This window comes from Staurois parvus, unplaced genomic scaffold (assembly GCF_062004578.1).
Source record: "Staurois parvus isolate SC_StPar_1 unplaced genomic scaffold, SC_StPar_1.0 ptg000596l, whole genome shotgun sequence".
NCBI classification, from domain to species: domain Eukaryota; kingdom Metazoa; phylum Chordata; class Amphibia; order Anura; family Ranidae; genus Staurois; species Staurois parvus.
Window position 1 is genome coordinate 1,644,684 of NW_028318392.1, and position 12,386 is coordinate 1,657,069.

General features: G+C 42.0%; 1 protein-coding gene across 5 annotated transcripts in view; it reads left to right on the forward strand.

Moving 5' to 3' along the window:
• The window catches only part of ZNG1A (Zn regulated GTPase metalloprotein activator 1A), an 87,410-nt gene that overhangs the window by 16,145 nt on the left and 58,879 nt on the right, over positions 1-12,386 (forward strand). For 3 of the 5 annotated variants that reach the window (XM_089692588.1, XM_089692591.1, XM_089692589.1), the window contains exons 3-4: positions 5,813-5,899; positions 10,196-10,292. In XM_089692588.1, the coding sequence (XP_089548714.1) occupies positions 5,813-5,899; positions 10,196-10,292 (184 nt within the window). The remainder of the gene's footprint in view (positions 1-5,812; positions 5,900-10,195; positions 10,293-12,386) is intronic. The other 2 variants (XM_089692592.1, XM_089692593.1) reach the window with 1 other exon arrangement.

Below are 12,386 nucleotides of genomic sequence, written 5' to 3' on the forward strand. Positions count from 1 at the left end.
TCTTTGTGAATAGGGCCCAAGAATTTGTAGCTGCCATATCGATAGATTCTTAAAGTAGCAGTAGTAAGAACTACCAGAATTTGCCGCATGCGTTCGTAATGTTACCAACGCTGGTGAAAATGCTTGCCTAATATGGGTACAGGTAGTTCTTCAGTCCTGTATTAAAAAAATTAATAGTCAGCAGCTACAAAAACTGTAGCCGCTGTCTTTTAATAATTAGACAATTGTCTATCCCAGGATCCAGCGGTGTCCTCAGCCAGCTGGTTTCTTCATTGGGCTTCGGTTCCCGGCACTGGAATACTAACTGTGTAAGCAGCCAGCTGTGACAGCTTGTGGCTTCACAGCCAGCTGCTCACTGCACATGCACAAGCCACGCTGCGCTATCTGATTTGTCCTGCAGCTTTCCGGGACCTGTGACATGTCCCCGAAGGCTAAGAGGGGAGAAGTGGAGCCGAACGTCTGCTCAGATCGCTGCTGTGATCTGACCGAAAGTGGGGAGGCACTTTCCTGTCAAAAGCGGATACCCTCCACCTCCTTCCCCCATCTGAAGGAGGAGAGGGAGTGGAGGTGGAACAGTGGAGGAGTAGAACTTTCTTTTTTGAGTGAAGTTCCGTTTTTAAAGAGACTACCACGTAAAAACAACACTTTTCCTTTTGGCTTATACTGTATGTAAATATTGCTGGCACAGCACTGTCCTCTAGTGAAAGTACATGATATAGCAGTATAGTTAAGCCATCCAGTATAAGTTCCTAAATACTAAGCTAGTGTTAATTATCTTAATAATTCCATCATGTCCTAAAGCATGGTGTAGGTATTGATTGTGACTATCTTGGTTTAAACATCGACTGCGGTGTATATAGGATGAAGTGCAAAAATGGTGATTGTTATATCTTTCCTTCTTGTATTTTTTTCCCAAGTCATCTTCCAGGACAGCGTCACATGAGATATAGGCTCCTCCTACCAGGAAACACCTGATACACTTTAATAAATAGCCTCTCCGTCCCTGGGGACCTCAGTATTTGTGTTCCCTCCGGCCAGGACTGACACAACCCCCGTTTTTTTTTTTTTTTTTTTTTTTTACCTAGGCTGTCTGGTGGGGTACAGAGGCCTTCTGAATAATGCTACCCTCCACCAAGCAAGGCAGGGGTCTTGTGGGGTGGTCGCATTCCGGGTTCCTGTGGCATTGGTTCTGAGGATAGGGCTGAATTAGGGGAGACAGCACCCCTTTTTCTGCGCCCATAACGGTCCTGCTGGGCTCACCAGGGGGAGGAGAAGCCTACTACGCCGACCTAGGAGCCAAGGGGCCGCAATCCTATGGGGTGAGAAACCTACCTTCCTCAGTTGCAGGACGCCGATATCTTTGGGCTGAGGCACCTGGCGGTGATGTCAGGTCTGGGCGTCGATGGGAGCGTCAGTTTCGGGAGCCAGGACACGTGAACGTCACTTCTTGCGCCCAGAGACAGGAAGAGGATCACCGCCATCTTGGATATGGGCTCACCCCACGCCACAGCTGGATCCACTACAGCTGTGAAGAGAGGTCAGCGCGATTGGACCCTAGGAGGGGGCGGGGCCCCATCATCCTACAAACAGAACCACCACCAAGGGCTGGAAGGCAGCCAGGATGGAGGCAGATCTATCGGAAATGGGGGAGGCCAGCACCAAGGTTGAAGTCGGATGGATGGCAGGACCCTTTCTTTTTTTTTTTTTTTTTTTTTTTTTATACAGCTCTATGGCTACGTATACAAAACCTTCTCCTCCATGCTGTGACTTTGTAAGGGGGTCTGCATTCTCTTACACCCCAAGGGTTTCTATTTTTTGAGTAGCACTCCCTCTTAGGGGAAGCCCTTGGCTTACAGGGGGCCTATATTCTTTTTCTCCCCATTCTTAGATGGGCTTACAGGAGGAGGAAAGGAAGGAGAAGGAGACTCCACGTGAGACCTGAAAGAAATGTGCTAGTTGCAAGAAAAAACTTTCTAGCTCTTGGAAAAAGCAACTGTGCCAGGAGTGCATTGACAAGCTGGTTAGAAAAGAGTCGGAGTCCCTCTTTAAAGACTTCCTACAAAACATGACAAATGAAATGTCCAAAACCTTTAAAAAATTTAGAGAACAAATGCAAGAGCCAGCCCCAGACTAGCTTCAAACTGGCACCTCGGGTGTCTCCCTACCGGTTAAGAAGAGGAAGAGGAATTATCCGGCTCTTCAGACTCAGAGGAAGGAGAAATGGAAGAACCGGATCACAAGTCGCAAAGGTTCCTTTTTCTGGTAGAAGATACAGAGGGACTCTTAAAAGTAATTTATGACACTCTAGACCTGGAAGAAGAACAACCGGATCTCTCATTGTATGACCAGCTATACTGTATGCAGGGCTACAAAAGAAAAGTGGCTGCACATTCCCAGTGCACTCCACGCTATGATCTGCCAAAAAAGAGAATGGGAAGAGCCAGAAAGGAAAGGGTTTTTTTTTTTTTTTTTCCCTAAAAAATCTTAAAAGGCGATTTTTCCATTTAAAGAGGAAGATGCATCAATATGGGATCCTGCCCAAAACTGGATGCTCCCCTTTCAAAAATTTCATGAAGCACAGATTTATCATTTGAAGATGGGGGCTCCCTAAAGAACCCGATGGCCCGTAAAGCCGTCACATTCCTCAGGAAAGCGTGGGAAGCGTCCACAGTAAACTTTAAACCAGTGATAACGATGACTTGCAGCTAGGCCAGCTCCATTCTCACCTGGAACAAGGTACGCCGGCAGATGAAATTCTCAAATCGCCTCTGGTTTTGGAAAAGGCAGTGGCCTTTATCACGGATGCATCGGCTGAAACCATTAAATACACAGCAAAATCAACTGCACTCATAAACTCAGCTGGAAGAGCCATTTGGCTGATGTCTTGGCAGGGGGACATCGCTTTCAAATCTAGACTGTGCGGCCTGCCCTACAAGGGAAAGCTCCTCTTCAGGCCCGGAGCTGACTACGGTCCTCGAGATCCCCCATTAAAAAGAAGGGGTTTCAGTTTCCAATGGACAAGTGGAACGAAAAAAAAAAACTTTCGTCCCAACAGGCAGCACTCAACTAAAGAAGCTAAATTTCAAGGCCAGAAGAGAGGCCAGTTCGCAAAAATAGGGAAGGAGAAAGGAAGGTTTCTCTTCAACCTCAACCAGGATAAACCCAATCCAAGTGACTGGCGGAGCCAGGTTGAAGGAAAGCTGGGATACTTCCACACCCAATGGCTACAAACTACCCAGAATGCATTTATCCTAGACATAATTCAGAACGGCTACGAGATAGGATTTTTGCAATTCCCCCTCACAGCCAAGGAAGGAGGAAAAGGCAGAAGTGCTTGTGAACCTTTTGGAAGAAATGCTCCAACAGAATGTGGTCAGGCAGTTGGGGGAAGAAGAAAGGAAAAGGGGATTCTATTCCCATTTCTTCCTAAGGAGGAAGCCGTCAGAGAAGTACAGAAAGATACTCAACCTAAAAAAAGTGAACAAATTTGTAAAATTCCAAAAAGTTTGCATGCAGACAATCTACATGGCAAAATAAATATTTTCCCCAGGGTATTTATGGCATCAATAGGTTGCAACATGGTCCAGCTTCAGCACATTCGCCAGGCGCTACCGTTTTTAGACCTGATCGTCAACAAGGCACAGGCATTCAGCAGAAAGGTCTTGCAAGCATCAGTCCCATCCTAATGTACAGTTGTGTTCAAAATAATATCAGTGTGTTGATATAAGTGAATAAAGCTCAAAATCCTTCTAATAGCTTTTATTTCCATACATACAAATACATTGGGAACACTACACATTCTATTCCAAATCAAAACATGAAGAAAAATATATCAAATTTGTGTTGTTCCTCTAAAAAAATTGAAGAAAAGTGAATATTAGACTGTTGAAAAAAATAGCAGTGTTTGTATTCTTCTTTACAAACTCAAACATTCACTATATAAACTGAAAAATGTTTGAAGATTTTGCTTTCCTTTTGAATCACTTAATTAATATTTAGTTGTATAAGCACTGTTTCTGAGAACTGCTGTACATCTGTGTTGCATGGAGTCAACCAACTTCTGGCACCTGTGAACAGGTATTCCAGCCCAGGATGATTGGACTACATTCCACAGTTCTTCTCTATTTCTTGGTTTTACCTCAGAAACTGCATTTTTGATGTCGCCCCACAAGTTTTCTATTGGATTAAGATCCGGGGATTGGGCTAGCCACTCCATAACGTCAATCTTGTTGGTCTGGAACCAAGATGTTGCATGTTTACTGGTGTGTTTTGAGGTCGTTGTCTTGTTGGAACACCCATTTCAAGGGCATTTCCTCTTCTGCATAAGGCAGCATGACCTCTTCAAGTATTCTGATGTATTCAAACTGATCCATGATCCCTGGTATGCGATAAATAGGCCCAACACCGTAGTATGAGAAACATCCCCATATCATGATGCTTGCACAACCATGCTACACTGTCTTCACAGTGTACTGTGGCTTGAATTCAGTGTTTGGGGGTCGCCTGACAAACTTTCTCAGGCCACTAGACCCAAAAAGAACAATCTCACTTTCATCAGTTCACAAAATGTTGTGCCATTTCTCTTTAGGCCAGTCAATGTGCTCTTTGGCAAATTGTAACCTCTTCAGCACACCTTTTTTTCAACAGTGGGACTTTGCGGGGGCTTCTTGCAGATAGCTTGGCTTCACATAGGCGTCTTCTAATTGTAACAGTACTCACAGGTAACTTTACACCTTCTTTGATCTTCCTGGAGCTGATTGTTGGCTGAGTCATTGCCATTTTGGCTATTCTTCTATCCATTCGAATGGTAGTTTTTCGCTTTCTTCCACGTCTTTCAGGTTTTGGTTGCCATTTTAAAGCATTTGCGATCATTTTAACTGAGCAGCCTATCATTTTCTGCACTTCTTTATATGTTTTCCCCTCTCCAATCAACTTTTTAATCAAGGTACGCTGTTCTTCTGAACAATGTCTGGAACGACCCATTTTCCTCAGAATTTCAGAGAGAAATGCACTGTAACCAGCATGTACAACATTTGCTGCCTTCCTTCCTTAAATAAGGGCAATAATTGCCACCTGTTTTTCAAAGAATGAATGACCTCACTAATAGAACTCCACACTGCTATTATTTTGAACATGCCCCTTTCAATTAGTGATTCAATTACACAGAATCAGCAGCATGCATGTCATGACTGTTGGATTTCTATTACTTTACTACACCTGCTAGTAAATTATTTGCCATGTAAAAATATCACTTCTACTAAAAACAGTGGTTGATCAGGTTAATGATGTCTGACTGCTATTATTTTGAACACAACTGTATGTATTCCTATTCAATCCTCTCTTGTGAAGCTGTGCTGGAAGATGACTTGGGAAAACGTAGTTATTTACCTGCTAACTGCATTTCCAGAAATCTCCCAGGACAGCGTAGTTCCCTCCTGATTGATGTATAATTATAAGCTGGTGTTCTGTCATACAATGGACTAGACATATGTTGTTCCTACTGTTATATGTATGTTTTTTATCCTAGACATTCAGTTATATTCCTGTACTGAGGACCCTAGGATCAGAAAGGCTATTTATTAAAGTGGATCAGGTGATTCCTGGTAGGAGGAGCCTATCTCTCATGTGAAGCTGTCCTGGAAGATTTCTGGAAATAGTTACAGGTAAATAACTGCATTTTTCCCAGATTAGCTGCTCAGCTTAAAGTGAGTGAGCTAAAAGGAAAGAAAAAGTATAGCACCACCTTCCAGTACTTTTTACCAGCTATTCATTTTAACTATGCTTTTTCTTTTTTTTTTTTTTTATCTTCAAGGTGCTGGAAAGACAACTCTTTTGAATTATATTCTGACTGAACAGCACAATAAGAGAATTGCAGTCATTGTTAATGAATTTGGTGAAGGTAAATATGTTGGTTGTTATAACTAGGCTATTTTTAATATAGTAAATTCTTGCTGGTAAATTAAATAAATGGATATAGAGATATGAGCTATATCTGTTATTCGTAAGTTGCTTTGGTTTGGAGTCTTCAGTGGCAGTTTGAAAACACTGTTGATGGTAAGGCTCTGACATCTAGTGGAGCTACTTTAATATAGCAACTGTTTTTTTTCTTCAACTAAATGTACAGTCATATTGGAAATACATTCTTGCTTCCCTACACACAGAAAGTCTGGTTTAAAAAGTGTCAGAGCTGAGATATTTCTTACAGCCAACAATCGGATTTAAACCTTCTTTTGAAGTTCTAATGTATTTCTCGATCCACTGAGTAGAGAGAGGAAGTGGAACAGCACATTGTTTACAACCAGTGAAGCTGACTGGTTAGACTTATTACCTGTTATTGCAATTTAATGGAAAACTACACTATCATTTAAGATTGACTTAATTACTACACAAGTCGCTTGTAGATTAAACACTGATAAAATGATGTTTCCATTTTAATCTGAATTATGTTATTATTTTCTGTATCTGCCAAAAAGGTTTTTTTTTTGTTTTGTTTTTTTACAACCATGGCAATGTGCCTTCCAAAATATCCTGTATTTCTGCTTGTGATGGTCTCACTGCTTTCCCCAGACATTTACATAAAGCTCAAGGTCATATTATAGGCATCCCTACAATTAACAGGGTTTTCCTTGCATTAAGGTAAAAACATTTTATATTTCTCTGTCCTCCCCCTTTCCTGTGTGAGGGGGAAGAGATCAAGCACTGTGTACAGCTGCATTGCTTCTCCCCTCTCTTCCTCTTTACACAGGACTCGAACAGTAGCAGTGGCCATTGGCTTCTGCTGTTGTCAAGCAAATGCAGTGAGGAGGAAGAGGAGGCTGGGCTTGGTCCTGCTGTGTGTGTCTATAGAGCACAGCTCCATAGGCACACAACTCGGGAGAGAGCAGACACCGTGTGCCCCCATAACAAATGGCTTGCTATGAGGATACACGAAGAAGAGCAGCCAAGATCACCGGCCAGGGACCCAAGGAGAGGAGGATCACGTTTGCTCTGTGCAATACCCCAGCACAGAACAGCTGAGTATAACATGGTTATTTTAATTTAAAAAAAATTAGACCTTAGTAACACTTTAAGATCTTGCAATACATATAGCTGGCACTGAGTTTGTTTTAGCAAAGCTGAAGTTTCACTTTCACAGATAAGCTCAGGTAAAATACACCTATGACAAAACAGTTATCTTTAGTTGCTCTGACCTCTTTAAAATGAAAGGTGAATTCTGAATAATTGCTAACTAAACTTGCACCTTCTTACATAAACCTCTTTTCAACCACTGTGCTTGGTGATATTAAAGCGGAGCTCCACCCAAAAGGGGAAGTTCCGCTTTAATGCTTTTTCCCCCGCTCCCTATTAAGGATTGGCACCTTTGGGGAGTGGGGGGGGGGGGGGGCAGAAGCATAACCTGCTTCTATGCAGGTTATGCAGACATGTGGCACTCTCACTTTGGGATCCTGACTCCTTCTCCTCCAGATGCAGCGTATTATGCTCTATATTAATCTTCATGAAGTGTGTCTCTCACCATTCAGAAATGAAAAAAAACCGAGGAGGCCCTCCATAGTGTAACTCCATTTTATTTTACAAGCACATGTATAGAATAACACTCACTTTGTGGATGTGTACAAGAAAGCTGAGTATCGCCGAATCCAGAAGTTCTGCCACAGCATGAGCTCCACGGGTCGGATGTGACGTCACTGGTTAACTCCATCCAACGTGTTTCGCCCCTCCCATGGGGCGTCTTCAGAAACCTAGTGATATTGATTAATGTATACTACATACTACACGCTATGTGATTATGAAAACTATTGGTATACCAAAAATCACCCATGTGTCTAGCCCAGCAATGGGAAAACTACTGCCCGCGGGCCGTATACGGCCCGGCGGACCTTGTAATCCAGCCCGTGGAGCGTGATACTGTCAGGATGGCTGTCAGGATGTGTGTAGGCGGGGCAGCGTGATGAACGTGAGGGGAGCTAGGCTCCTCTCACAGTCCGCCCTGAAGACCGGTGTAGCATGAAAATCTGTCTCCTATGAGGATCTGTCCCCCTCGACGTATCTGCGCATGTGCCGGAGATCACCGATCGGCTGCTAATGCCTGAAACTGGCACATGTGCAGATATGTCGAGGGGGACAGATCCTCATAGGAGACAGATTTTCATGCTACACCGGAACGGCGCGGGAACACGGCGAGAGGAACGCGCGGAGCAAAGGTAAGTGAATTGACACAGGGGGGACTTGGGGACTTAATATGGGGAATTAATTACTATGGGGGACTTGGGGACTTAATATGGGGAATGAATTGCTATAGGGGGGATGAATTACTATGGGGGATGAATTACTATGGGGGATGAATTACTATATGGGGGATGAATTACTATATGGGGGATGAATTACTATATGGGGGATGACTTACTATATGGGGGATGACTTACTATATGGGGGATGACTTACTATATGGGGGATGACTTGCTATGGGGGATGACTTACTATATGGGGGATAAATTACTATGGGGGATTAATTACTATGCTTACTATGGGGGAATATTACTATACTTACTATGGATGACACATACACATTCATCTACTCTTGGTCCGGCCCCCGGGTCCAATATATGAACCCATTGCGGCCCTCAAGTCAAAAAGTTTGCCCACCCCTGGTCTAGCCCAAAGATCCTACTGTATGAGCCCTTTAAGCCACAATGCCGTGTGTTATTTAGAGTAATTAGCAGATATTAAGCTAGTACATACTAAAACCCCGATGATTGAGACACTTGCTAAAACAAAGACACCACCTTCAAGAAAACCTGGGATGTGGGAAATACATGAGTTGCTTTTACAACTTTCTTCTGAAAATGCTGGATCCCTGGCTTTCACGCTCACCCCATGGCCACAGTGCTTTCTAGACACTGACCTAAAAAACTATACAGCAGTTAAAATCAGGATAAACTAGGAAGTCCTTATCTGCATACATGTTATAGGCAAATCAATCGGAAATGATTAAAGCATGATGGCCTGGGAATAAACAGGGAGGCCTAAATTTTTCTCCATTTGTACATTTCCTTTTAGCATCTTACATATTTGACTGTATGGTAAGTAGCACCTTGTCTGCAAAGTAAGGCACTCATTTTTCACTTGCTAAGAGGGAAGCATTTAGAGTACATTTTTAGTGGCAGCAGGGATAGCTGAACGTTTTGATATAAGATTTGTGTAGGTGGGCTTGTAAATGAGGGAGCAATGGCAGTTTAGAAATCATGTCCTGATTTTTCAGCTCACACTCTAGCTTTGTCGGCTCCCACTCTAGTTTTGAACATTCCGCCATTCATTCCTATGGCACCAATTTCACTACAATGCTGATATTTCGTGAACCATTCTGCAAAACGTTCCACAAAGTAATAGCACACCAATCGGGAACAATCCGCACGTTTCGGTATATTACTGTCTATGTAGTGTAAAAACTGTGGGAGGAGTTAGGGTGGTAAATTTGGCTATAATAAGAAGAATATATATGTGAGATAACAGTAAGTGCCATGCAAGAACACGTAATTACTGCACAGAGCCCTACATTTAGCTTTTCATTCTCAAGGCAATATTGATCGTCTGTTAATTGTATAATAATAGAACTATAGTAGTTAAGACAGCTAAAATATAAAGGTAATAGGGAACAATGGATCAATGTTTAGAGAACTAGCAAGGTAGCTATTATCAGTGAGCATTTTTTTTATACACATTAAAGATGTTCTGATTAACTGCTAGTGGAAAATAGGTTTTTATTTTTTACTTGCGGAATCACCATTGCTTTATGATGGGAATTGATTTATCTAACCTTAAGGCCATCTCCAGCCAAATCTTTGTATTTATTTATTTTTTAAATAACAGAAGGGATTTAACAACTGCTTTTTACTTGCATTATATGTGGTCATGTAGTTGAGCAAAATAATTTTACAGGGAGACGGAACCAGCCATAAAAGCACTTTTATGTAGGGTAAAGAATGTTTAAAAACCTTTATCGGGTTATTGCTGTCTCCATCTGTGTGGTTCCTTAGACAAGAAGATGTTTGGGAAAATTGTGTCAAAAGGATTAGGAACAGCAACATAAACCCTTCAACAAGACATTGAAAGTTACAAAAAGCAAAGCCTTGTCTGAATCTTGTTTTTTTTATTGTCTTATACTTCATCTGTTGAATATATATTGTATGTGTTACAGGCAGTGCTGTAGAAAAGTCCCTAGCCATCAGCCAAGCTGGCGAGCTGTATGAGGAGTGGTTGGAGCTTAGAAATGGCTGCCTGTGCTGTTCTGTAAAGTAAGTATGGTTTGATATTGGTAGGTGTGCATATAGAAGGAAGCAATAGGGGAAAGTCATAAAGGGTGTTGTAGAAGGCTGTTGGGGCATTGCATTAAAACCTCTGCGGGTGGAGTTTCCACTCCTTTTTCTCTCTCATACTGGACACCGATAGGTGCATGTCTGAGGAGTTTTGTAGTGCTGTGGGTGCAATGTGATGGAGAAGCAAAGGAATAGTTCCCCATCAGGTCCACCTTGCTGGTGGTTGATTGCACATGGCATCCATAGCTGCTATTCAGTCCAATAGTGACTTTTGAATGCAGCCACTACCATTTGCTGTCAGTCAAATGTAGAGCAGTCCTCATGGGGAACTAGTCCCTCAGTTCCCCATCAGATTTTGACCACCAAGTGACTCAAGTAATTTCCTAATAATGGCCATTGACGTATTTAGGTAATTACATCACTACTGTCCCTGGTCCATTTCTTTACATCACAGGACTGACAGCTGAATGAGGCTGGGTATAGAGCCCTGTGCAGGAATACCACCACACGCCAACTCTAAAGGAAACAACTGCCATAGTGTTGCAACTGCTATATTGAATTCCTATGGGTTATAGCAATTCCCAACAGGTATAATAATGTCTAATATGATCTGGCAGTGGCCCATAAAGCATTACGGTTGTTTTAATTTGATTTATTTGGGACTGAGTTACAAAAACAGTAGTAAAGGTGGATCACTTGCTTATATCAAATGGATATCATGAATTATTGAAAGTTTGTCACCGTGGTGGTCAACTTCCTTGATGTGGTAGGTCTCCTGTGAGGCCCCCAGCATCACCATGTGCTGCACATAAAGTTAACTGAAATATTTATTATCAAGGACAGCAAACACACAACATGATACAAGAAATGGTCAGAGACTGTGGAGATAGTACAGGAGATGGTTAAAGACTGGTCAGAGACTTTGGGCATACTACAAGAGATGATCAGAGATTACATACATGATACAGGAGATGGTCAGAGATTGCAGACATGCCGCAGGAGACTGTGAACATGCTATAGGAGTTGTTGGAGACTATCATAGACTGGAGACATATCACAATGAGGTTGCTAGAAATCACTACTATAACAAGGCAATAGGGGAAGCAAAGATTGTCTGTGGGGTCCTAGAGGACCACACAAAAAGTACCAAAGGGCCACATGTGACCCCCAGGATGTAGGTTGGGCACCAGGGTTTTATCGCTTTTCCTGCTAGGCCCTATGCTCCACTTTTAACCTCAGGTAGCCAGACCATTTTTGCAATATTTCACTTTTTAAAATGTTCATTTACAGCTTTCATAGTTTGTAAAAGCCCCCCTTCCCCCCCACACCATAATTATTTTTAAAGGGCTGGTAAAATAAAAAGATGGTACTTATATTTATATATAATATATTTATTGAACCAGTGTTTTTGATAACAATACAATAAGATTATTAGTAATGCACACAAATACAACATAACTTACAAATTTCCCTCTAAATCTAAAAAATAAAACTGTATTGCTTTAATAAATAACAAATATTTGCAAATATTAAATTGTGCCTTATTGCAAAATGGTGAAAATTGATGGTATGCAAAACTGTATATAGGCCACATAGGCCATAAAAATGGAGATTGGCTTCATATGTATGTGTTGTGGTAATATCAGATCCGCAGTGCCCTGATTTTATCGTAGTGCATTACAGAACGTGACCGTTCATCACAATGTGCTCATAACTGTGCATATCATTAAACAAATGCGATATAAAAAAGCACTGCAATGTATTGTAACAGGACACACTTCCTCAGAGCGTAGTTTGCCCACTTGGCTCATCACAAATAGATCTATTTCTAAGGCCATGTGTCTTTCTTGGCTGCTCCTCCCACAGAGTGGAGGAGCCTCCCTTCGTGTATTCCGTTCATTTCTCTACTGACAACAGACTGCACCGTAGTGGACTGCAAACAGTCAAATATAGTTAACTTACATGCTAACTCAATGTATATAACTGAGCCACCACATGTTACACCAATCTTAGTGTAATGTATAATGTACAGCATGAGTCTCAATCAAATATACTTGATAGGCAACAGCATCT